The sequence below is a fragment of the Lontra canadensis genome, unplaced genomic scaffold, assembly GCF_010015895.1.
Source record: "Lontra canadensis isolate GAN:19392208 unplaced genomic scaffold, GSC_riverotter_1.0 scaffold784, whole genome shotgun sequence".
NCBI classification, from domain to species: domain Eukaryota; kingdom Metazoa; phylum Chordata; class Mammalia; order Carnivora; family Mustelidae; genus Lontra; species Lontra canadensis.
In genome coordinates this window covers 1-26136 of record NW_022631768.1, presented here as the reverse complement: position 1 = coordinate 26136, position 26136 = coordinate 1, and the positions used below count along the sequence as shown (strand labels likewise).

Sequence of the window (26136 nt, the reverse complement as noted above, 5' to 3'; positions counted from 1 at the left end):
TTTTCGGGGGCCATGCCTTGCCTCCCACCTTGACCCCCTGCCCCCCAAAAAACTGCCCAACCCGGTTCACTGGCTGTGTGCCCAACCTGGGCAACCGTCCCTGAGCCAGGCTCTGTGCTCCAGCGGCTACCTGGGGCTGGGACTGGGGCTGGGGTTGGGGAGGAGCTGCCTGCTGCTGCTGCTGGTGTGCCTGCTGCTGCTGCTGCTGTTGCTGTTGCTGCTGCTGCTGCTGGGGCTGCTGTTGCTGCTGCTGCTGTGATCAAGAGTGCTGGGCTTCAGAAGGGAGGGGACTCCCTCCACCACCCGCCCCCCCAACCTCTGTCCCACTGGCACAGACTCCCCAGGGCACTCCCACAGGCCCCCCTGGAAGCCAACAGGGGGAAGAGGAGAACAGGAACTTTTAGGGCCCCTACTGAGTGCCAGGGGATGCTCCCCAGTGCCGGTGCCACCTCACCCCATCACCCGCATCAGACCCCCAAAGAATGACCGCCCCGCCCCTCCTGGGTCCCCAGACCCCAGAAGGCCTAGGGCTTCACCCGCAGGATCTGCTGCTGCTGCCGGATGTGGTACTGCTGTTGCTGCTGCTGCTGCTGCTGCTGTTGCTGCTGCTGCTGCTGCTGCTGCTGTTGCTGCTGCTGCTGCTGCTGCTGCTCGGGCAGGATGGACGCCGATCGCACACCGGCCTGGACGCCCTGCGCGCCCAGCGGAGTCATGGTACCTATCATGGGGGCCTGCTGCAGGGTCTGGTGGGAAAACCTGCCAAGACCAGTGGGCCGAAGGTCAAGGCCCGGTCCCCAGGATGGGGGTGTGGGGTAGGAGGTAGGAAAGTGGGGGGGCGGCGGGGGGGAGGAGGAGGAGAAGTCCCCGTCCCTGACCTGAAGGAAACCTCAACAAGTTGCTTCACTCACTCCTCCTGACGCTAACCAGAAGGGCCTGTCTCGGTTCTGACAGATTGCTATGTTGAGGAATAAGGGGCAAAGGCATCACCCCATTTCAAGGGCTCATCACCTTCACGGCAAGACATCTCCCAATTCTGTTTTCACCACTTTTCTCTTACAAGAATGAAAATCAGTCTTAGTACAGAACAGGTGTTCTAGAGTGTACCCACTGAGCTGCTTTCTGCTATTGGAGGTAGTGGTCCCCGGGGAACATTTCAGAATCGGAAAGACCACGGAGTTCTCCTGCTCTCGTGCCTTCCCACGTATGGCACAGCAACAGGCTACCTCCCAGCCGGACCCTCGCTCTCAAGTCCTCCGTCTCCTTCCCCACGTGTCCTATCCCTGCATCTCATATTCATCTGTCAACACATCGACTCACAACACAGCCTTTCTGATCAAAAGAGCCCTTTGTGGAACTCTGTCTCAACTCTGCACGGAGCGCTCGAAGCCCTGTATCACCTGCCCGTCCCTGCCTGTCTCCTGCTACTGCCCCGGTGTGAATTTTACATGCTACCCATGCTCTTCTTCCCATCCCCTGCCCCCGTGGCCCCAAGTCACCCTCCTCACTCTGGTCCCATCTTCATTCACACTCTGTCATCTACCTGGACTCCCTTTTCTCATCCTCCACACCACCAATCTAAATTACAGCTATCCTTCAAAGGCCAACTCAAATCTCACCTCCTTCGTGAAACTTCCTCTAAAGACTCAGGCCCACAACAACATCATCCCATACCTTTTCTGAATTCCCATTTACTTCACAGCACACCACTGCCTACCTGATCATACCTCTCTCCTCACCGTAACCCTTAAATGTTCTTCTGTGTGAGTCTCCTCTCCCAGACTGGACGAAAAATTCTCTGTGGTGAGGGGCTCTGTATTTTCTAAAACCTTTTCTCACCCTACCCTGTCCTAGCGGAGTACTGGCCACACAGTGGGCGGCTGACTGATGCTTCTAAGGAGAGGGCTTTCCTCTGCTCCACTCCCTGGTGTCCTAGAGCCCAAGCCACAGAGCCTCAAGACATGGCTCCCGAGTCCTAAAAGGCCCAACTAGCATTCGGCATGGTAGGACGGCTCAGTGGCTGTTCCGTTCCAGCGTGGAACTGCTCTGCTGCTAGCGGGACGACTCCTTACCACACAGTACATCTAACAGCCCCAGACCTTTCCTTATCATAGTGGGAGGAGTGACCTTCACCTCTCAAGGCCTCCAAGAAATGTCGGGCAAGGGGACGGAAGCCTACCGGTCACCTGGTCCCTTCTGGCTCCAGCGTTTTGGGGCCAGCTAAGCATTCGTCACATCTCTGAAAGTTCAGACTAGTCCCATCACTTCCTGGCATGGGCTTCCCCCACCCATCAGATGCGTCTTACAGCCCGGTGTGTCTTCACAGCCCCCCCGAACCCCTCCCACATGCAGATGCCTTGGGTAGTACCTTTGAGTGGAGGTCAGCCCATGTCCGTAGGTTGGGGCCTGCTGGTGCACATAGCCACTGGGCCGCTGTTGCAGGTGGCGAGTGGGATCTACAAGAGTAGGATTGGTAGAAGGGTGGGTGCTCTGATAAGGCTGGCTGGAGTAGCTGGGGGGCACCATGGTACCTGCGGGGCCTGCGTGTTGCTGCAATCCCACATGAGAAACATAAGGAGTATAGCCCTGGAGAGAAGGAAGAAGAGAGAGGGGGTCAGGGCCAAGACTGCACAGGGTGGCTGGCCTCAAGCCCCTTCCACCCCACCCCCTTCTCACCCTCTCATGCCCTCACCTGGGAGGTCTGCAAACCGTAGGAAGAGCTGGGAGTCATCTGATGGACAGATGACTGTCCCAACATCCCCTGACTCTGCTAGAGGGAAAAAAGGAGACAAACTCAAACTCAGGAAAACACTTCCTGCTGTCTTGGTTCTCCCGCTCTGCCAAGTCCTTGCGAAAATCCCAAGCATCTCCTCAGTCTCATGACCCCCCAAAGCCCCTCTCCCTGACGGCCCTCCCTACTGCCCCTCTCACTATCTTTGCCTGGAGCTGTTGGCGAAGGCGCTGTCCTTGGGGCACCGCGGGCTGCTGCTGTCGGTACACAGAGGTCTTGTACGAGGGTTCAAGTCCCATGACTCCCGTCATGGTTGTGGGCAGCACTCCAGGGTAAGGTGGTCGGGTGGGCAGCTTCTGCATTGGTAACCGCACAGGGCGGTACGGGTCCACGCGAGGGCCGCCTGGAAAGGGGCGAGGGCTGACCTCTCCAGGCTCCCCATTCCCTGAGTTCCCGCTCAGTGTCCCGGTCATGGGCACATCCTCAGGGATGGGACATTGTCCCTCAGGCAGGAGGGATGCTCAGGTAACTCCCTTTCCTAGAGGCCGGCTCTCACCTGCAGGGAGTGGCTGGTTCTGGGTGTACAGGCCTATGGAGCCCTGCCTGTAGCTCAGATGCGATATGGAACCAGGGTTAGTGTGGTGCAAGAGGTCTGGGGGCACCGTCACACCGTAAGGGCCACTCCTTCCTGGGCCCATTCCATAGTCCTGTGTGAAGAGCAGAGGAGGAAGGTGAGTGGATCGTAACTTGGGTGGGGGGGCGGGGGAGAGGTGGGACAAGGTTGGGGACCAGGGCTGCAGAGGAGCTAGACCTATGTGACTCATTTTTGTCATTCTAATGGCACCTCTTCCCCACCTCCCCTTCACTCCCCTCAGAAACCAGAAGCTGCACAGAATTATGGGGTGGGGGGCAGAGAGAGAGAGAGGCTGTGGGAGCATAATGGGGTGGGGTTGTGGGGGAACAGCACTAACCTCTGTCTTGGCGGGTGGCTGGCTGCGTTTCTTGCCCTTGGTGGATTTCTTCTTGCGTTCCTCAGTACTGGGTGGAGCGGCCCCAGGTTTGTCAGTTTTGGGGGGCTCTGGAGCCTTCTTCTCAGGCTCTAACAGGGTGGGAGCAGGGGGCTCCTCATCTTCCGGGGGCAGCGGGAGCGGCTCCAGGTAATAAGCGCGGGGCCGGGGCCGCAGGTGGGTGTGATACAGCAGCAAGCGCTGCTGCTCCTCTCCTCGGGCCACGCGCCGGTCCACCCGGACTGTTCCAAACCAGCCCCAGGACAGTGGAGCGGACGGCTTCAAGCCCTCAAAAAGATCCCAGGGAGAGATCTTTTGTTTGGTAGAAACCTGTAGACCCTGCTCCAGAAAATGACACACAGTGAGCTGCTGAGATTTGGAAAACAGGAGACAGACCTTGAGGGCTTGTAGGAGAGGGGGAAGGATCTGTTGGCAATTAAACGGGAAAAAAAAAAAAAAACAACCCAAAAAACAAAAAACCAAAAACAAACCCAGGCCCAGGTCAGTTCCTGGGAGACGATGAGAGGGATGGACATGAACACACATGTACACCGACACACATACACGCTCAGAGCAGACAGAATTCAGAGGGGAGAGGGCGATGGGCAGGGACACACAGATGATGACATTCAAAGGAAGACACAGCAACAGGAAGGCAGGAAGAGACTGAAAGGCAAAAACAGAGAAAGAGTCAGAAACAGGAAGAGAGACAAAGAGGCGCATAGAGAGACACAGAGAAGGGTCAAGGGAGAGAGTCAGGCAGAGACAGAGATAGAGAGAGAAAGAAGACTCAGAAAGACACACAAACGGGCCAGGAAAAGGAGTAAAGACAGCATACATATGACTGGGCTGGACTCTAGATTTTAGACTCTGCCTCATCTTTTCCCTCCCCCTCTCGGCTCTCCACAGCCATCCAGGTTACTCAACAAACACTGCAGCTGACAGAGACGAGGGGCAGGGAAAGTTGTGCAGAGATGGGGGCGCTGGCATGGGTGAATGCAGGGTAACAGAGATCCAGCAGCTGGCCAGACAGATGGGTGGGGTGCCGGCCAGGGTGGAGGAGGACAGGGTGCTGAGAAATGGGTGGTTTGTTCAAAGGTGGGTGCGGATGGGAGGAGGTGGGTAGAGGTGAAGAGACAGATGAATGAGGATGAGATTCTCAAGATGGGGCGCAGAAATGTAAAAAAAAAAAAAAAAAAAGTTCAGCGATCAGCTCCACACCCCAGAGACAGCTGTTGCCAGCAGAGCCCCATGGACTCCCCCGCCTGGTAAGCCAGTCGTAGCGACAAGGTTCATGCAGGGAGAGCTCTTGCCCAGAGGAGGGAAAAGCTGGATGTGGGGGGATCGGTGCTGCAATGGGAAAAGGGATGGGAGGAAAAGGGGACATGCCTCCTTCTTGAAGATGGAATCGAAGCCTGCAATCTTGTTGCCCTTGGTGTCGATGAGGGAGCCCTGCGGCTCACAGGTGATGACATCTCGGGTTGGCTTGGGCAGTGGCAACAGCTGGAGAACTTTTTCCAGACTGTCTGACTGGCGCTCCCCCAGTTCTTTCTGCAGGCACAGGAAGACAGGCAAGGGTTCAAGGACACAGCAAAGGAGTGATGGGAAGTCTCAAGGGACAGCAGAGAACCAGGCACGACGACAACGACACTCGGTAAACCCTCACTGTACAGATAACAAGAAGTGGACGGGGAGGTGGAGGGGAGGCGGCTCTGGCCTGAACGAAGTCGAATGGCGTGCACAAGGTCAGGGGAGAGGGAGCCGAGGGGCCAGTCCCCATCCCCCGCCACCAGAGCCGTGCCCTCGCTTCCTCTGCTCACCCGTAGCTTCTTCACCAGGTTCATGTAGGCACGTTTATTCTCCTCCATGCTGCCCTGAGAGATGCTAGACATGTCTGCGGCCAGGGTCCCGTTGATGAGCACACTCAGCATGTCCAGCACGGTGGTGAAGAGCTCGCTGTGATGAGAAGACCGGGAGAGAACCGGAGAGGAAAGAGGCTAGGCCAGACAGTGGCTCCGGGGTGGGAGCCAAGCAGGGAGAGTTGCGCCAGCCGCAGGGCGTCCTGCACCTGGCATGGGGGAAGGGACTACCTCCCAGGCGCAAGACTGAGGGCAGAGGGTGGGGGTACTTTACTTGTTGGACTGCATGTCCACGGTGCCGCTGATGATGATCTCCAAGAGGAGCATGGCCCACTCGGTGGTCTGCTGGGTGCTGCGCTGCACCGTGTCAAACATGCCCCCCACCTGCCAGGGCCACAACGAGCCTGTCAGATGGCTCAGGGGCCGAGGCTGGCATTTCGGGAAAGCTCACAGCAGAACCCAGCCTGGCTGCCACTTCGCCCAGCTCCCACCAAGTGCCAGTCGGACCCGGGATCTGCTATGTGAGTCCAGGCCAATGACTACATTCTTGGCCCCTCTGGGCCTCCGGTTCCTGACTTAGGAACCCATGGGAGCTGGACTAAGGGATGTCCAGGATTCCACTCAACATTCCACGGTGGGTTTCCAGGGTCCCGGCCAGAATCTAGGGTACTGAGGCAGGGTCTCTGCAAGGATCCAGACCTTCAACCACTTTAGGTCCCACGTCTTGAGGAGGGCCAGATCAATACTCAAAGACCTGGTGGAAATTGGGCCCTCCATCTCAGCACCCTCCGCCCGCACCCCTGGCCAGCGCTGGAGTGGGGAGGCATCTCTATGGAGCAGTTCTAGTCCCACCCACATCTCTTTTCTCCCCGGACACCCCCCTCACCAGGTTGAGCCGCAGCTTGAGAGCCTCGTGCATGAGCTGCTTTGGTTTGCAATCATCTAAGTACTGGTTGTCCCGCCAGTTATTCACAATCTGAGACAGAAACAAGCATGATGACCAGCTCGCGGCATCTTCTCATTTCCATCCCCAAACACTCAAGGCGTTGACCGTTAAGTACTGGAGGTTCTGGGGACATGGTGGCCTCGGGGGCACCCGTTTCTGCCCTCCGGCCCAGCTCAGTGGCCCAGGGGCCTGTACCTGGTGCACCTGGCTGTAGAGGGAGGTGAGAAGGCCCTCACGCTGCTCATCCTGCCCTTTCAGACACGTCAGCACCAGGGATAAGAATGGCTGCTGGCTCAACAGGGACATGCTAGAGAAGGGAGGAAAAGGAAAAGAACAAGGACAGGACCACGAGATGTGAATTAGGCAGCTGCCCATCTCATCATTCCAAGCCTTAGACTCTACTCTCTCAAGATCTAGCCTCTTGGGGTGCCTGTGGGGGCACAGTCAGGTTAAGCGTCTTCCTTCAGCTGAGGTCATGATTCCGGGGTCCTGGGATCAAGCCCCGCATGGAGCTCCTTGCTCAGCGGGGAGCCTGCTTCTCCCTCTCCTCCCCCACCTTGTGCTCTCTCTCGCTATCTCTGTCTTTCTCTCTCAAATAAATAAAATTAACCAAATAAGATCTAGCCTCTTGCTCAACCGTGCCCACTCTTACCCTCCAATTTTCCACTTTCCTGTGATTTCTCATCCCCACCCGTGTCCCAGCTTTTCTTCTTCCCTGGCCCTGCTTCCTCTCCTTTCTACCCCTCAATTCTGGTCCCCTCCACAACCACTTTACCTCTTCTGCTTTTGTCGGTCACGTTCTTTGCGGGAAGAGGAACCCAGGTGCTGACCCTTCTCCAGTTCCTCCCCGGCCGCCTTTAACACATGCCCCTGGACTGAGGTGGGCAGTTTAGCAATGAGGGGGGCCACCAGCCACACACCAGAGCGCTCTAGAGAGCTGGAGGACAGACAGAGCACACAGTGTCCCAAAGGAGCCAGGCCAGGGTGGAAGCACCCCTCCTCCCCTCACCTGACGGACAGACCTAGAACCTCTGTGAGACTGAAATCATTTACGCTAGCAGAACAACTCATAAGGGGTCTGAACACATTTCTCCCCAACCTGAGCACTGGCTTGGTCTTGCTGCTGCTGGGCATGTTGGTGGCAGTGCTTCCAGAAGAAGACCCCGTCTCTGCCGACTGCTGGAAAACCTCGATTGTGGCCTTGGCGATGTTCTCTAAGAGGGAGTTCATCTCCTGGGGCAGGGGGATGAAAGGCACATGGGGTACTAACTAGGTAACTGGGGATGAAGGAAAACAGATGGTAGGAGATGTAGGAAATGAAGACGGAGAAAGGCATCTTTCTGGAGGGTAATGAGAGGGTAATGAGAATGGGGAAAGACAACTCTGCTGGGAGCTGTGCCCTCCAGCACCTCCCCATTTCTCCAATTCCCCACTATCTTCTCCTCGAACACCTCCTCACCATCATGACCATAGAAACAGCCTCTGCCACCACCGCCGCCAACCTTCTCCCACAGCGCAGAGCCCCAGCTCTCCCAGCCCACCTCCCTATTCCTCAGCCCCAGGCGTCTGCCATCTTCCCGTCCTCTCTTCTCTCTCAGCCCAAGAACCCGAGGGCAGGACGTGGGTTCTTCTGTGGTGACCCACCCTCGTGAGGCATGTGGAGCTGGAAGCGGGCACAGGAAAGAGAGGGCCGGGCACCACTCACATTGTTAGGGGTCTGCTTGATCATGAGCTGCAGCTCCAAAGATGACTGGCGCATGGTCCACTGGTCCAAGTTCTGTGACAGAGATACCGCTCCCAAGCTCATCATCAACATGTCCCCCGGCCCCAGCCACTCACCACCCCAAGACCAGTTCCTGACCTCTTGCAACCTTGAAACACATAAGCCTACAGGTCTGAAAGGAACCTCCGTGTCCCTCTCCTTAGGAAAGCCTCCACTGACACGACCCAAAAGGGCTGAAAATCCACCCTATTTTGAAAGCGGTTCAGGGAATGCCTGGGTGGCTCAGTTGGTTAAGCGGCTGCCTTCGGCTCAGGTCATGATCCCAGCATCCTGGGATTGAGTCCCACATCGGGCTCCTTGCTCGGCAGGGAGCCTGCTTCACCCTCTGCCTCTGCCTGCCACTCTGCCTGTGCTCACTCTCTCGCACGCTCTCTCTCTCTCTCTCTGACAAATAAATAAATAAAATCTTTAAAAAAAAAAAAGTGGTTCAGAAAAACTTCACCTTTCCCTGGTCTCCTGTTCCACGGCCTCACATTCCTTTGCAGAGGTGAGTTCTCCCTAATGCTTACCCTAAATCCTTGATGTTAAAGTCGAAGCCTGCTTCTCCTATTTTAAACCAGCTGCTCAAAGTCCTTTCCAAACCTGAAGGCTACTACTTCAAGTTAATCTCTCTGTGACATTATCTCCTTTGGGCTGAGAAGACCTCATTCCTGTAGCTCTTCCAGATGGCTCTCTTTCTCCACCCTCCCTCCAGTTACCCTAATGTCTGAGGCAGCGTGGCCGAGTGGGGATGGAGTGGGGGATGCGGGGCGCGCGTAGCACAGGCCCACCTGGGTTCACATGCTGACCCTTAAGCTTACTAGCTGTGTGACCTTGGGCAAGTCACTTAGGCTCTTCAAGCCTGGGAGTCCTCGTTGGTCAAACACAGACACCCCTACCTCCTTTACGGGGTTGGACAGACTAAATAGGCAGACAAACACAGAGTGCTATGCACAACACTCAGCACAAAGCGGATGCTCTATAACTGGGAGCTATTGGGTACTCCTGCCATTGGGGACTGAGCAGGGAACAAATGCCCAACAAGCAAGGCCCAGAACTAGGCTTCCCAGATGTTGTGCCTTGCGCTGCTGAGCTGCAGTTCCACTCCTGACAGCCGCACCCTCAGCCACTGGCTGACTCTAGGGTCTTGACCATGTTGGCATGACTTCTAAACCCACGTCTGAGCTGTTTCCCTCACCACCTTTCGCCCGCATCCTTGTCCGTCTTCCTCCTTGACCATCCTCCTCTCCTTCTCTCAGGGTTCCTATGTTTTCACCCTGGGCCTTGGGGCCCGCCTGGCCCCTGGTTCCTCCAAGACCCCCATCACCTTGGCCTACCTGGAGAATGCGCTTAATGCGCTGTCGCTGGGGGTTCTCCCCATCCTCATTATCCAGCAGGCGGTACGGGTAGCAGATGAGCTGCATGAGGCGCTGGGCCTGGGCACTGCTCAGCACAGGGTCTTGGAGGTCGTTGCTGTCCTCACACAGCGATTTAAGGCAACGCTCTCCTACCCATTCCTGAGGAAGCTGGTCATCAGGGCACTGGGGCAACCAGTGAGTGGGGTGAGGGATAAGGGGGATAGGCTGGGGGTTGACCAAGGCCATGATGTATAGGGGAAAGGTGGCATGATCACGGCTGAAAACAGGACTATGCTCTAGAAAGGCACCGAGGAGGCCTGGGGGGGGAAGGTGAGACTGACCTGTTGGCAGATGCTGCGCAGCACGTACTTGGCATAGACGTCCAGACTGGCTGTCTCCACAGAGATGTTGCGGCCACCCTGCCTCCGACCGCCACTGCCACCTCCTCCCTCCTCCTCTGGAAGTTCTTCTGTTCCTCCTGTCACAGTGAAGCCCGAACCCTTCAGTTCCGCATCCCCTGTGGTTCACGGGTGGCAGATAGGGAAGGGCAGAGTGAGATCTGAACACGGTGGAGAAACCCAGCCCAGACCCACAGAGGCAGGAACTCCCCAAATCTGGCCCTAGGGTACAGAAATACACTTCCCTCCCGCCTCTCCTCCCCAGAGGTCCAAGAGACCACCTTCAGGAGGGAGAAAGACTGTCCTCTGTAGCTCGGCTGGTACTCCACCCCACACACACTTCTGGCACCGCTCCCTTCCTATCCCCATACCAAGTACAAACACGGCCTTGAGAACAGCAAACACAGCTCCATCCACTATGCGGTTCTGGGAGGCAGCCAGCAGGTGGCGGTCACAGGAGGAACGGATTCCTACTGTAGGCTTGTCTGGGGAGGGAGCTGAAGTCAGGGGAAGCAAAAGTAGAAACGGCGGGGGCGGGGGGCGCGGTGGCAGTGGTAGCCACATTTTCTACTGCCGGCTGGCCCAGATCAGGGTCACTTACTTCCGTCCGACTGGCAAGGATTGAGTTGTGGCGTCTTGAAAAGGTGGAGGAGGATGCGGCAGGTAAGCCGGGCCCCTGGCTCAGAGTCCTGTTCACTGCAAGCTTAAAAAAGAAAAAAATATTGGACAGGGCGAAGGGACACGGTGTTGGCAAAGGGCTGCAAGGGAAGGCAAAGTCAGGCAAAAGGAGATATGACAAGATAATGCCCAAGGAGAGGTGGGGCAACCAACTGTCTTACAGTGTGAGAGGAGTCCCTTGGAGGGTCAAAACACGGAAAGATTGAAAGATCGGGGCCACCAATGGCAGGTTAGAATGAGGCCGCTCCCAGACCAAGGCACATCACCGGACCGGCCTCTGGTGGTACTGGGGAGCCTCACACTGAACAGTGAGTGTGTGGCCATCGGGTGTCTAGTCAAACTTAAGGTCCAGAAATTCTAGGGGTTATGGATTGGCAGTTCACCGGCATTAAGGAGCGAAGGGATGGCAGCACAGCGAATCAGATCCTCAAGGAGCAGACACTGCCGAGCGATGAGGATGGCAACAAAAGTAGCCAGGGAGTCATGAAAAGACAGGTCACTGACCTGGAGGAAAAAGCAGCCAAGATATCCCACCTCAGTGCGCAGAGAGGCTGCCAACTCAAAGCGGTCGGCCTCCGCTCTATGGGCCTCTGTCCCTCTGCAACCTCGACGACCGGGACCAAGCCCCTCCCCACCAAGCCCTGGGAACCATCCCATGCCCCAGCGGGACCCCGGCCCAAGTCTCACATCTACGTTGCAAAGAAGGTCGTTGAAACCACAAGTGCCATTGTTAGAGGAGCAGCACAAGGCCTTCAGGACCCCTAGCCATTCAGCACTCAGTGACTTGCAATAGCCTGTCAGCTCTGCACACAGGATTGCGATGTCATTCACCCTGGGGAGAAGTACAAACGCCCTCAGGAAAAACCTTGTTCCACAAAACCTCAGACTCATTAACTTTTCATCTCCACCCCAGCAGTAACCAAGTTTGCCATACCTCCCGGGCATCTCATCCCTCCCAAACTCAGGCAGGAGCGTGGTGCCCGTTCCCCACTCAGTACGCCCCATACCTATCGGGATCATGGTGCCCCACACAGACGTGCATAAGGGCATTGCAGACAAAGCTGTAGCGGTTAGCAGGGTTCTCACTAAGACTCTTGCCTAGCCCCGTGTAGGTGAAGGTGTGAGCTGCGGGGTTCTCCAGAGTGTCAATCATGAACTCGGGTGCCCAGCGCATGTTGGATTCTGAGGGCTCCACATTGCAGTAGATGGTGTTTTTCACCTTGGAGCAGAAGTCGCTGCAGGGGTGGGAGAAGGGACACGGCAGTGTCGGGGATGATCTGGCGAGGCAGAGGGATGGTTGGGAAGGGGGAGAGGAGGGGAAAACAGGGAGGCACCGGGGACCCTGAGGCAAGCAAAAGGTAGATGGGACCAAGCCGAGTAGGCGGGACAGGGACCCAGTGAGAACAAGGTACGGGAGGCCTCTCGAGGCTGGGAGGAGGAGTGTGGGCCCCTTGGAGATGGGCTGGAGGCCAGGATGATAAGGAAAAGAAGGAGGCAGGCCTACTCTCCAGAACCAAGAACACATGAAGGACAGAGTTCCCAGATGGCCAGACAGAGACAGCGGGGTCCTAGGCTGTGCCCTGCTCCTGAGTTGAGCGGTAATGGGAAGGAGATGGGCCAAGGTCCCACTCTCTACCCTCACCTCCCACCTCTCTTACCTGAAAAGCTCCCCAAATTTGCTCTTTAAATGGCTACAGGAGGTGTACAGATCATAGAGATAAGCAAGGATACAGCGTTCCGCCGAGGAGCCATCTGACCGGTTCATCCCATGCTTCACTACGCCACACAGCCTGTCATGAGGGTGCAAGGTTGAGATGGTCCGTAAGCCATGGGCACAGCCAAGGCATGAAGGTCCCCGGACACAGGCTCATGGCTCTTGGTACTAGTCTCCCCTGCCTGCCCAAATGGCAGGGGCTTGGCCACGGCGAGAGCCCCACGTCCTTCAGGGGCCCGCTTCCACTGGCACTCGCCAGAGCCCCGAGCCACCCAGTTATTCCGTGGCCCCCACTTACCCCTCGAAGACCTGGGCCATCTGGTCCTGGTTGAGGATGAGGCAGGCGTGGTAGTGCCGCAGGACGGCCACAATGCACAGGCACAGGCTGGTAGTGTAGCTGCCCACCAGATCTGAGGACTTGAGGAGCAGCTCGGCCTCGACTACGCTTAGTTCATTCAGGAGCTGGCAGAGCAAGTGTGTGTGTGTTGGGGGGTGGTGAGAGATGAGAAGAGGCCCCTGTGTGCCATATAACCTCCCTTCCCATGAGGCAACTGCCCAGACAGGCCTGAGCCCCTTCCCGCTGCAGCCGCCTCAGTCTAGAAGGACCCTGTTGCCATACGCCACTGTCCTTTATTCTATTAACGCTACAAGCCACATCGACGATCTAACTCGTCTCTAGGATACAGTTTTATGAACTCCACCGCAGGAGGACAGTCCGTACCCAACGCTCTCATCTATCTCTTGGGCCTCCCTGTGGAGCACGTGAGCTGCTAGTCTGGGCCTTCTTAGCTCATGTTCCACCTGACCCTCCAGCCCCCACCGGGCTGGCTTTCCTGCCCATCCCAAGTAGCCCAGGACACAGGCCTGAGGCCCGACTCTCGACCTCGGGACCCCATACAGCACAAACACCTTCTTCCACCCTCATCTCCCCAACTTCCCCACCTGAATGGCAAAGTCGATGAGGCCACTGATGCTGAGTGAATATTCCATGAGGTCGAAGATGAACTGCACGTGCTGCACCAGAGGCAAATGGTATGACATGCCAAGGGCAAAGCTTGTGATCTGTTCCAGAACATTCCGGGAGACCTAATAAGGGCAGTGGGAGTGAGACAGGAGTGGAGAGACGCAGAAAGAACCAGGGAAGCAAGAAAAGGAAGATGGCAGACAGGGATGAGACCAGGAGGCTTAGCCTGCCTAGCGGGGAGAGGAGGAGGAAAGGAAAACAGGGCAGGCTGGCAGAATGTTGGGAAAAGGGCAGGACCTAGGCCCACACCTGAGCCGTGACCTGGTGCTGGTCATAATGTGAAAGATGCTGGAACTTAGCAAAGATATCTTCAGCAGTGGGGAAGGCTTCAGGCCGGTTGCGTCGTCGCTTCTGCCCATCCTCCCCACCTGAGGGGACAGTGGAAAGGGAGCAGTCGGATGGCGAAGACAACTAGTTGACTGGGGGTCGGGAGGGGGGTATGGAGAGAAGGCTATGGGTGGGGGGGGGGGGGGGGGGCCAGGGGAGGAAGGGGGGGGGGGGGGGGGGGGGGGGAGGGGGGGAAGGGGGGGGGGGGTTGAGGAGGGGGTGGGGGAGGGATGAAGGGAAGGGGTCAGTGAAGCAAAGGTTTGGAGGACCACAGACTACGTGGACCTCGGAGGAATACATACAGGGAGGTGCTAGGTTGGGGGAGGGGAGGGGGAAGGGCGGGCAGTATGGGGCTTACTGTGAGGTACCTAAGAATGTCAGGTCTCCAGGATTCAGAGGCACAATAGGAGCAAGCTGGTCTGCAGAGGGGGGGAATGAGGGGGGAAGTTTCAAAAGGACTAGAGCTCTCAGGAGACTCCAAGAGACAGGACATGGGGACATGACTGGGGGTTCCCTGTGCTGGGGAAGGGGACACTGACTAGGGCACTCCTAGGGGGAGATCTGTTTCAGGAGCCTCAAACCCACCAGTTTCCGCTGTCCCCTTGCGGTTCAGAACCTTCAGGATATCCTTGGTAATTTTCTTGATGGCATGGCGGGCATCATCTCGCTGCTTTCCCACCCCAAACAGTACGACCAACCGCTGATTGCACTCATGGCTGCATGATTCCTCCTGCATGCCAGCAGCACCATCAGACGCTGGCATGGGTCTCACTCCCTCCTCCTCTCAAAAGCATGCTCCATGACCCTCAGCATCCCAGAGCTCAGGCCCTTCCCAGCATACCACACCCACAAGCACAGCTCCAACCCCACAGCACAGTCCTTGGACAGAAACCTCGGCTCAAAACCGAGGTCTCAAGGAGCTGGGGGACAGTACCTGGGGGATGGGAAAGTGTGTGGCATACTGCACGTGCCGCGGCTGATCATAAAGAACCCCAAGGGTCCCTTCTATCTTCTCCTTGGGAGGGGGCTTCACTTCCTTCTCAACATCTGGTTTCTCAGGGGATGGACTGCCCTTCCCCTCACAGGGCATGGTAGGGGAGAACAACTAAGAAAAGGCGAAAGGGCAGAACATTTAGAGGGTGAAAAGGGGGTCAGGGGCATAAAGAAATTCCCCAGAGAGGCAAAACAGGAGGACCTCGGGAGCTGGATTCTTTCTTCCACACTGGGATCAAACTTACTGAGAAATCAGGCTTCTCCATGTCCTCGAAGAGCACGCTGGAACTAGGGTCAATGTCCATAGACTCCGAGAGCCCTGGGTCCTAAGGGCACAGAATATAAGCCAAGTCACTTTAGCCCCAGGGAGCTGCTCCCCACCACCTAGAAAGGTGGACGGTGAAATCAGAGGGAGGAGACCGTGTTGGGAAAAGCACCGGATCTGGAGTCGAGCTTTAAATAGTCACATACCCACCTTGTGCCTCATTCCCTTCAGCTTCAAGGAGGTGGATCAGAGCCCCTCATCCCATTGTGAGGAGCAAATGCCAACAAGGGATGTGAGAGGGCTGGGCCAGACCCGAAGCACCAAGCCCATACCATCCCCTTATCGGGGAAGGGATACCTGGAGGACTCTGAGAGCCAGGAGTCTGGGAATGTCTGAAGGAGGTAGCGAGGGCAAGACGAGGCCTGCTCACCTCAAGCTTGCTACTGCTGCTGCCCTCAGCCTCCTTGCGCTCCGAGTCATCAGCAGGGTCGTCAAAGGGAGATGGGGGCCGGGGGCCAGGGGCTCCAAAGGCGAGGTCCCCTCGGGAGATGAGGGTGCAAGTGTACATGTTGTGGGAGAAAACGTCATGTCTGATCAGTTCACAGAACAACAGGACCAAGTTAAAGAACTCCACTCGCTCACTCTCACTTCGGGGGTCCGCTGCATGGAGGGAATGAGAAAAAAAGGTTTAAGAGAGCACGGGACACGGGCAGCAAGGGAGAGAAGCACACCTGAGGCACAGTGCTCCTAGAGTACCTGAGGTGGGCAAGAACAGAACGACCCCCCAACCCCAAACCCGAGGGACAGAGTACAGTCAGTTCACCCCCCTCCTGCCCCACACCCCATCTCAGAAAGGAAGAGAGCATCCTTGCTGCTATTTATGTGTGAGAATGCTTCTGGCATGGGTTCTTCCCTTATTCCTTTATTCTGTTCAACTGTAAGATGATCAGAGGCTGGAATTATACCCCAAACTCAGTCTGCATAGAGCCCAAGACAGAAATAGACACCAGAAAGCCCTTCACTATGCTTCCCAGGGACAGTGGCGCGTAACCGAGTCTCAGCGGAGAGAGGCGGAGGGTGGCAGGGGTCCATACTCAGCATGGGAGCCTGGGTATCCAGAAACTGCAGGAGGACATCCTGGAAAATGGGAGCACTAGGAGCAGAAAGGGAGCCAGAAGCAATGGAACCCTTCTCATCTGCGGCTTCTGATTCTCCACAGCGCTACAAGACGAGAGAAGAGAAGAAACCCCAGCATCGGTCTGGGCCGGCTTCTTTACCTCTCCACGCATGATGCTTCACCTGCTGCCTGCTTCTTCTCCACCGCCAAGCCCTTCGCTTCCATCCCCACTTTGACCTCCATTTTCTTTACTGCCTCCCAACTGAAGCCCTGCCTGCCTCCCTAACTCCAACACCGATACACTCCTTCCTACTGTTGCCTTAGGTCCTCAACTTTCCCTTTAGGGTCCGTACCCCTTCTGTATTCTCATAACTTGAACTTGGGGTCCATCCTTCTCCAACCCCAGCCATCACTGCCCCACTGGCCAACCACATTCTCTTATCTCTGCCCCCCTGACCTCGGCCTCAATCTCAGCCTGTCTCTTCTCCAGCAGCTTGGCCACCACCATAGCGCGATGCCGACCGGAACGCTTGCAGCTCACTGCCCATTCACACAGTAGTGACACCACAGCGTCATCATCCGAGGAGATCTGGAGACCCAAGGAAGACGGGGGTGAGCAGGATAGGGTTGGGGATAAAGTACCGCTCTGCTTTCTTCAAGACCGGGCCCCATCTTAAAACAGCCCAGGCCCAGGAAGATCGTCTCTTCACACATCCCCAGTGTCCATGCCTCGCCATACTTTCCCCTCAGGTGTACTGTTCCTCTTGCCACGTTTTTGGATCCTTCTGTTCCCCTTCTTGCTCACCTCGTGCCCATCCTTGCTAGGGCCCAATCCAAAGATCCGGTTACAAAGGGAGTCGAGAGAGTTGCTGAAGTCAGAGCGCTCAAAACTGTGGCTGTCCAACACTTCCAAAGTATGGAGCACCCGTCCAATGGTGAAGCCTCGGGAAGAAAAGTGGGAAAGGGGACTTAACAGGAAGCCCAGTGCGTTCTGACTTGCAGATCGCTAGGTCCTTACCATCCCTTCTTCAAACACCCTTCTTACTCTCTGTCCTCTGGCACCCACCTGCAGTAGCTTCCTGGCACTTATCAAAAGACCAGCGAACCTCAACTGCCTGTCCTCGCTCCTTGATCTGCTGCTCAATCTCGCGTAACTTTGCCCGGACCTGCGGTACAGGAAAAGGGGGAGTGCTTTAATTAAGGATAACCAAGGCGTACAGAAGGCCAGGGCTTAGGCACAAAGGACTGTACCAGACCCCAAGTCACTATTTCCTTTTTTTCTTTTTTGAAAAGAGAGGCAGAGGGAGAGGGAGAAGCAGACTCCTTGCTGAGCGGAAAGAAGCTCAGGCACGGGGCCAGATCCAGGAACCCTGGGGTCATGACCCGAGCCTAAGGCAGACATGTAACTGACTGAGCCACCCAGGCGCCCCTCTAAGTTGCTATTTCTGAAAAAGCAGTCCAGCTTCCCATCTCAATCCAGGGGCACCAGGCTGGCTCCTCATGGGACTTACCTGCTGAGTAAAGGCACTGTTGCCCTCTGGCATGGGCAGGTTGGAGGGGGCAATAGGCAGGTGGTCGAGTGGTGAGCCGGTCTTAATGCGGCTATCGGTCAGTGAGTAGTGCCAAACCAGGGCGCTGGGACAGCACAGGAGGATGGTCTGCCACACAGGAACAGCTGGGTCAAGCTCTGTTCCCATGGCTCCCTCTCTAGAACCCCACTGTAAGACCCCAGCCTGAGCTTTCTGGTCCAACGTCATTCTGAGTCCCTGGCATAGCACCACTCTGTCTCTGAGCTCTGAGCCTCTCCCCTCATCCCCTCCTTTTGCTCTGGCCCTACTCAAGTCCTGGAAAGAAACTAATGCCCCAGGAGCGAGAAGCAACAATCTCCAAGCAAGTACTCAGTGCCTGCTCCCACCTCCCACTGAGAATCACCCCCATTCTCCAGGACGGGCATCCAAGCCTTCTCTGGATGCTTCTTAATGCTTCCCCGGGCCCAGCCAGTACCCACCTGAAGGATACAGCTGAGGCCAAAAACCAGGGGCCGGTGCTGAGGGCACATCAGCAGGTCACTAAAGGGTGTAGAGGTTGTGCTGCTGGTCGGGGGCTGAGGAGCCGGGGTGGTAGGGAGTGTGCTTGTCGACTGAGCGGACATAACGTGAGATGAGTGACTGCTCACGCCATCCAGTTGCAAAGCCAGTCTCCGGGTACAGAAGTAGGCAAGGCGGCGGGAGAGGTATGCAGACTGAACGAATTCCCCTGAGTACTGTGAAGACATGCCCATCAAGACCCCCAGTTCTCCCCACTGGACATGGCATCCACGTCTACTTTCTCCTCTGATCCTCCCTAGACCCCCCCACCATTCACCTCCCACAAACCCCAGGCCTTACTCGCAGCAGCAGGGGCAGCAGCAGTTTAAGCAACTCGTCCTCTCCAGGGCGGATTTTCTCGAAACACTCAAGGACCCAGGTCAGGAACTCATGTCTATCCAGCATTCCATCCTATGGGTCCAAGGAGGTGGGAAGAGTATTAGTTTCCTTGGGGACTATTAGCAATAAGGTAAATCAAAGGAGGAAGAGAAACACAGCTGGGGCAAGCTGGCAGGTGGATTCTGTCCCATACTGGAGGAATGTGAGACCAGGTGCCACCTGGGCGTCACTTCCCATGGCCCTTCTTCCTACCTGAAACATGAACATAGCCAGCTTTTCGTTGTAGTCCCACTGCCGGATTGCCACCTCTACGTCATGGGGCAAGGGCCCTATGGTGGAACCACAGCCCCCGCTGCCTGCGGGCCCTGGCCGATAGTATTCAGCCATCTTTTGCAGCTGCTCCCATAAGTATTTGGTGATGATCTGAGTCCATTCTAGGGGAAAGGTGGGGAAAGGGCTATTTTACACCATCCCTCGGCTTAGAACATCTTCTGTCCCCACCCCATGCCTACACCCCCCATCACCATCCTTCTAAATCCTATTCATCCTCTCAGGCTCTGGTCCAATGCCACCTGCCCATGGCCTTCCCAGATGTCCCCAAATAATTCTGTCCGCTCAAGTCTTTCACCATCTCTTCTGAGAGACACACACACACGCGTACACATACTTTCTCTAATTATGTGATTCGTACATATGCCTTAGCATCCCTACTGGATTATAAGCATCCTAAGGGCGGGAATAAGGGACTAGTCACCTTGACAGCCCCGCACATGCACACAGTAGATACTCAAGACACGCAATGTTTGCCAACGGAGTGAATGCAAGGTATAAGCAGAAGCAAGGAACACAGAGAAGGAAGGAGAATAAGTCCAAGGGTCTCTGTATCGCTCCTTGATGCAATCAGTGCTGGGACCCCTGGTATCAGGAGTTACTCACCCATGAAGGGATCAATGACATGTCTCTTCTTCACCTTGGTCTCACTGATTGCTGCATAGTAGGCACAGGTCATCTTAATGAGCCAGGCGGCCCGCATCACAGGCACTGTGTATTTGGCTAAGTACCCAAACACTTCTTCCTTTTTACTGAAAATGGGGACCTGTACAGACATCACAAATAGTGAGACTTCTACCACTGCCACGAGCTGGCACCCATGTAGCTTCATCCAAGGATAGCAGAGTACTTCATACCCATGTTCCCCACCTTGGCCTGGAGACCAGGAAGCAGCACCTCACCTTTTTGGCGAGTTGCGTGAGTGGCTTGGTGCCAGCCAGGTCAGTGAACCAGGTGTTAATGGCACTCTGGGATCGTGCAGTCACCAGCCAGAAGTTGTCCTTCTGGTTCACTTGGGGCTTCCTGCGACCGGTGTCAGGGAGGGTGTTACAACGTAACTTCTCCGCAATAATGCTGCTGAAGTTGGAACTGATCTGAGGGAAGAGAACTATACACCTCAGGATGGGAAGAAGAGGCAGAGAGGTGGTCGTGCCTCTGAAGGGCTAATACCAGTGTGGCAGCACTGGGTTATGAAGGAAAACTCAAGCCATTCAGGTCATCCCTTTAGGTCTTCCTAACCCAGGGCCTTTGCTCCCTCTCAGTCTTCCAGCCTTTTCCTTCAGCCTGGCAGGGTTGTCTCACCTTGGCAGGATTGAAGTTGACGTTCTTGGCACTGCCATGTTCATCCCCAGAGACAGCAGGCTGGTTATTGAAACCTTGTTTTACATTCAAGGCCGTCAGTTCATCCTGAGGCAGGAAAACGACATTTTAGCTCCCCCCCCCCCATCCCGGGGTGGTGGTGGTGGGAGAGGAGGGCAGAAGAGAAGGGAACAACGCGGAGGGGGGGGGGCAGGTAGGAGGAAGATTCTGAGTAGAACAGATTGTTATTTAAAGCTAGGCCCTTATATTCATTTGGACCCCACCCTCACCCCCACAGTCACTAAGATTTCCAGCCACCCAGAGCTCATTCAACATCACTCTTCCTTGCAAGCTCACAAGCAGCCGCAGCTCACCAAGCTGCCTCAGACAACTTTCTGAGGTGTGTGTGTGCATGTGTGTGGAGAGGGGCGCCTCCAGCGTGGCCCCTACATCATTCCCTATTCACACCCGGGAAGCCCCCTCCCCCCAGGTCCCACTCTCCCACACCAGCCCACTTTATTCTTGCCCCTTTTGGGACTTTGGCTCCTACCAAACCGCCCCCCCCACCAAACCATCAGTGCTTCCTCGTCTGCGGATCGCTTGCCTCAGGCCCCTTGAGAGCCCCGATTTTTTGAACGCACCTCCTTCTGTTTGGGATCTTGAGGGTACACATCAGGAGGGCCCAGCCGCGGCCGCTTCAGGGGCCGGTGTTCGTAGCTCAAGATCCCGAAGGCCGCCATCTTGCCCAGCCCGTAGCGCCAGAGGCGCCAGCCGGGGCCGGCTGACGGGGGAGGGGGAGAGGGAACCGACAAGGGGGGTGGCGGTTGCGAGGACGGCAGCCGAAAGACAACAGGAGGCACGTTAGAAACTCTCGATCGTTGCCGGAAACTACCGAGGGGAACCGAGGGACGCCGGGAACCGTCGGACAATACCGACCGCAGCGGGGGCGGGGCCGAGCCCGGCGTGGGGCGGAGCTCCGCGGCCGCCGAGCGTTAGGGCCCGCGCGGCTTCTGAAGATCGATTTCGCTTGCCAAGTGTCTGCGAAACGTCCTCGAGCGGTCCGGTGTGGCCAGGGGATGGGTGCAGGGTGCGACACGCAAGGCGGGAGGTAGCCGCGGCGCCGAGCACTAAGCTGAAACTGGGTCCCCAGTGGCTGGCTCGGTTCTGGGGCTGGAATCGGGGCTCAAGGGTTATTTGCCTCGGTTAGGTACTCTGCCTTTTACCCTAAACTGCTTCTTCTTTTCTGAGTTTCTGCATCTGAAAAATGGGTGTACTGTCACCTCCTTCAAAGGGCTATTGTGAAGATTAGAAACGGTCTGCATAAGAAAGCACCCATTAAATCCCTGTAAGGCCAGCCCTAATAAACCCTCAAGGTCTTTACGGTCTGGCGCGAAGGTTCGTAACCTTTTTTCCATTCACAGCCCCTTTAAGATGCTGATAGGCGTTATGGGCCTTCCCGGGGAAAGTTACAGAGGCAAACAAAATGTTACATACTTTCCAGGGAAATTCTTAGAGCCCCTAAAGGTCAACAGCGTATCCCCTAAGTGTCCATGAACTCCCACTTGGAAAGAGGCACCTAAGTGTCAGATGCTTTCCAGACATCACCTCCTTTAACCTGCAAACAGCCCCATAAGTTAGAGATTATAATCGTCTCCATTTTGTGAATGAGGAAGCTGATTTTCAAAGAGTGGAAGTTCACTTGCCCCATGTCATTCAGGTACTGAGAGACAGAGCTGAGGCTAAGATTTTTTTTCTGGACTTAACGGCCAGTACACTTTCTGTGATGCCATTGCTCTTCAGAGAAATTTCTCTAATTTCTCTTTAGAGAAAAGATGGAGTGCTGTAATAAAAGTTAACAGATAATGATAAATTAAAAACTAATCAAATTAGCAAATGGCAAAAATAACACTGACAAAATGCTATTGAATCACAGTGGGAAGACAGATTAATTCTGATTGGGGAGAAGAAAACATATTGGAGAAGGTAACATTTGAGCCAACCCTAAGGAACTGTAACCCACAGAATATTAGGGCGGGTTAGAACATAAGCACAGTGCCTGGCACATATTTAAAACTCAGTAAATGTTTGCCGAATAAACAATTTTTACAAAGTGTCTCCAATCGGCTCTGTGTTTGGGGAGAGATAAATAAGACAAAGAATGGGTTAGATACCAGGGGCCTTTAGAAAGGAAGGCCGGGGGAGGGGGGATCCTGGGTGGCTCAGTAGGTTAAGCGTCTGCCTTCGGCTCAGGTCATGATCCCAGGGTCCTGGGATCGATCCCTGAGTTGGGCTCACTGCTCAGCAGGCAAGTCTTCTCCTTCTCCCTCTGTCCCTTCCTCCTCTCCCCGCCCACACTCTTGCTCTCCCTCTCTCTCAAATAAATAAATAAAATATAAGAAAGAAAGACTGGCCAGTGGATGCCTGGATGGCTCAGTCAGTTAAGCATCTTACTCTTGATTTTGGCTTAGGTCAGGATCTCAGGATCGTGAAAAAATTCTCTCTCTGCTCCCCGTCTCTCAAGGAAAGACAGAAAAAAAGAAAGGCCAGTTAGTGGGTTCGAGGAATAATCATGACTAGAGGGAATGAAAGGCTGATTTAGCACAGTGGTTGTGCTGGTGGAAAGGAGGACACTGCTGAGAGAAACACCACAGACTAGAACTGATTGGATTCTCAGGAATGAGAGAGAGGGAGAAATTGATGAGGACTTTGAGGTTTCAAGTCTGGGTGACCAAAAGGGTGATGACACATTAACTGAGATAGGGAACACAGGAAGAGAAGCAGATTTAGGGGAAGATGAGGAGTGTGAAGCCAGTATGGTTGTTCCTCCATTTCCAGAATCTATTTCTAAGTCAGACCTCCTCACCAGTCTCAACAGGGACCCAGCTCAGGCAGCAGCTAAGGGTGGATATTTGGGTTTGGATTAGGTCAGAAGAAAGACAGCTATATGTGTGCCCACAGGAGTCAAGACTGTACTTTCCACCCGAGACAGTAGGGCTTTCACATAGGTTTCAGGGTGACTGAGCACAGGAAGGGGAGGGAGGTCCAGACCCTCCACTCTATGGGATAAAATGGCTTAGATGAGAGGGTGATTGGTAGGGAGTGGTGATGGTTGTGGTGGCAATGGGGAACAGATCCTTCCCGGGATCCGGGTGGTCTGAGGATTCTCGAGTCCATGACAGTCTCGTGTGCCCAGCGTCTGTTCCCGCCTAACAGCACTTTACAGTGGTGGTGTTACACCTACGGATTAGATTAACACTTAATCTCCCGGAGGATTTGGCCTGTGTCACAGCACACATTTGCCACACCCTCTGTAAAGCCCTGGTTTCTAAGGTTCTTTCCACCGGAAGCTATGACAGAAGGAAATGTGTGGGTGGGGAGGGGTAATGGGTGAGGGGCCCAGGTTCCTGACAGTCTACACCCAGGGAACGAAGAGCAAGCGCCATGTTGAAGCCACCATTGCCACTCAGATTCTTCTTATTCCTGCAGCTGCCTCTGCTGGGGGTGGGGCTGAACCCAACGGTCCCCATGCCCAATGGGAATGAAGACGTCGCAGCTGGTGGGAAACGTGGGACTGGAGGGGGTTGGGGAGAGGGGAGACTGTGGGAAGGGGCCGTACAGAAATGTCCAACCTGCCACAGGAGATTAGAAGGATGCAGGCAGAACTTAAGAGTACTGTGGAGAAGGGAAAGGGGAAGGGTTCTCTGTCTCATGCTGCTGCTTCTTCTGACCATCATTTCTGGTCTTCCCCTCCCCCTCTTCGTCTTCTCTCCAACCTAGGTTTCTTCCCGACTGCTACACCTCCTAGGACCCTCAGCGTTTCCACCCTGCCCCTCCCAGAGGTCCAGTGTTTTGTGTTCAATGTTGAGTACATGAATTGCACTTGGAACAGCAGCTCTGAGCCCCAGCCCAGCAACCTGACTCTGCACTACTGGTATGAGAAGGGAAGAGGGAACAGCACAAGGGAGTCAGAGGGGGGGTGGGCTGGATGTGAGGGACTTTATGGGGACCAAGAAAGAGGGTAACCATTGTTTGAGCCTCCCCATGATTTTCTCTCGGTAGTAAGTCAGTTCAAAGGAGACAGGCTGGGCTGTGGTATCTGTAGTACCCAAGTTTATGCCACCGTTCCTCTTTCTCCCAACCCTTCTCTAGGTACAAGAACTCCAATGATGATAAAGTCCAGGAGTGTGGCCACTATCTGTTCTCTGGAGGGACCACTGCTGGCTGTTGGCTGCAAAAGGAGGAGATCCATCTCTATGAAACATTTGTGGTCCAGCTCCAGGACCCACAGGAACCCAGGAGACAGTCCATTCGGACACTAAAACTGCAGAATCTGGGTAATTTGGAAAGGGCACCAAGAGTCCAGGGATATATTGTGGGGGCACTGGGGTATATGGAGTAGTGTTCTTTCACCTTAAGGGTACTTGGGCAAGAAGGAGGAGGTGAGGGGTCTGTATAGGGAGGAGTGGAGGGATCAGGGACACTGCCTTCAGGATCCTAACTCGTCTAGGCCAGGGGAATGACCACACACCCCCCACCCCACCCCCACACATACACATCTCTCCAGTGATCCCCTGGGCCCCAGAGAACCTGACCCTTCGCAACCTGAGTGAATCCCAGCTAGAACTGAGCTGGAGCAACAGACACTTGGACCACTGTCTGGAGCACCTGGTGCAGTACCGGAGTGACTGGGACCGCAGCTGGACTGTGAGTGATGGGGGCAGGACTGCAGCAGCTCAGGTCGAGCAGATGGGGATAAAGGAGTCAAACAGCCAAATAGGAGGGCGCAATCTTGAGCTCCTGTTCTCTGCCATCACCACCTGCGCCCCACCTCCCCGCCCCACCACCTGGTTCCTTTGCTCTGTCTCTCCTTTCATCCAGCTCCTTTCCCTATCATCACCAGTGACTTTCCATGGACGTTTCCTTACCTATACCTGATAGGCAAGTAAACAAAAGGGAGCCTTCAAGGGCATCTGGCGAGGAGGCCTTGAATTCTAGTCTGTGAAGGGAGCAGTGCGGCTAGAGTCAAGAGAGGAGAAAAGAGCCAGGAAGAACAGGATGATGGGGGGGGGCAGAAGTTTTCATTCTCCCTTCTCTTTTAGACACCCATCTCTCCCTCACCCTCTTTCTCCCCAAGGAACAATCGGTGGACCACCGAAATAGCTTCTCTCTGCCTAGCGTGGATGGGCAGAAATTCTACACGTTCCGTGTCCGGAGCCGCTATAATCCGCTCTGCGGAAGCGCTCAGCGTTGGAGTGAATGGAGCCGCCCAGTCCACTGGGGCAGCAACACTTCCAAGGGTAAAATGGGCCTAAGGCCTCACTGTGACCCATGAGCCCAGCACCCCAACCCTTTCTAGCATCGCTCTCTTTTGCTGTACCTCTTGACCCCTAAGCCCCCAGATTTGGTGGCCTGTCTCCCCTCACTGTTCAACCTTAACCCCCAGGTCGCAGGTTTTTTTTCTGTGTAGGGTTGGGTCACTATGTTGTTAGAGTTGGGGGGGTTGTTGTCAAGAAGGAGGCAGAGAAGATATAGAATGTTTAAGATTCCCCTACAGCATTCCTGGAAAGCCTGCGTGGTAAAGATGGCTTTGGAGCCAGACCAATATAAGGTTTTAAACCTGGCTCTGCTTGTTACTCCCTCTTTGACCTCGGGCACATCACTAACCTCTTTGATTCTGTTTTCTCATCTGTAAAATGGAGATAATGATTGTTACCCCCACCCCCAACCCCAGTCTCAAGAGCTGTGAGGATTAAGGATATGGAAAGTGTCTAGCACTGTGCCTGGCACCAAAGTTGGGACACTACAGACATAAGGGCTCTTTCTCTTTCTCCTCCTCCTCCATCATCATCATCTTCTTCTTCTTCTTCTTCTTCTTCTTCTTCTTCTTCTTCTTCTTCTTCTTCTT

At 55.2% G+C, this 26136-nt stretch overlaps 2 protein-coding genes across 14 annotated transcripts; one reads left to right on the top strand and one right to left on the bottom strand.

The window, feature by feature from the left end:
• Positions 1-509: 509 nt before the first annotated feature.
• LOC116863261 (mediator of RNA polymerase II transcription subunit 12) lies at positions 510-21169 on the bottom strand. 13 transcript variants are annotated; one of them, XM_032850761.1, is made up of 43 exons: positions 20873-21071; positions 20235-20339; positions 19835-20026; positions 19539-19698; positions 18855-19036; positions 18564-18674; positions 18185-18439; positions 17688-17834; positions 17243-17342; positions 16982-17118; positions 16634-16765; positions 16154-16280; positions 15490-15719; positions 15040-15120; positions 14736-14906; positions 14387-14531; positions 14170-14220; positions 13724-13842; positions 13393-13536; positions 12749-12912; positions 12395-12526; positions 11744-11971; positions 11424-11568; positions 11120-11240; positions 10660-10761; positions 10430-10555; positions 10002-10177; positions 9640-9819; positions 8246-8317; positions 7640-7773; positions 7316-7477; positions 6736-6847; positions 6481-6570; positions 5869-5978; positions 5556-5691; positions 5125-5286; positions 3700-4074; positions 3285-3435; positions 2929-3131; positions 2690-2767; positions 2529-2583; positions 2366-2453; positions 510-756 (listed from the first exon to the last, which is right to left on the bottom strand). In XM_032850761.1, the coding sequence occupies exons 1-43, from the start codon at positions 20969-20971 to the stop codon at positions 525-527; spliced, it is 6222 nt and encodes a 2073-aa protein (XP_032706652.1). In that variant the 5' UTR covers positions 20972-21071; the 3' UTR covers positions 510-524. The 13 variants fall into 13 exon arrangements, with proteins under 13 accessions (XP_032706652.1, XP_032706653.1, XP_032706655.1 ...); XM_032850762.1 differs by having other exon boundaries at positions 10430-10543; XM_032850764.1 differs by having other exon boundaries at positions 2938-3131; positions 10430-10543.
• Positions 21170-23566: 2397 nt separating this feature from the next.
• Positions 23567-26083, top strand: LOC116863260 (cytokine receptor common subunit gamma-like). The gene is made up of 5 exons (XM_032850751.1): positions 23567-23787; positions 24009-24162; positions 24381-24565; positions 24796-24935; positions 25366-26083. Exons 1-5 carry the CDS (start codon positions 23673-23675, stop codon positions 25561-25563), a joined length of 792 nt encoding a protein of 263 aa, XP_032706642.1. The 5' UTR covers positions 23567-23672; the 3' UTR covers positions 25564-26083.
• Positions 26084-26136: the final 53 nt, after the last annotated feature.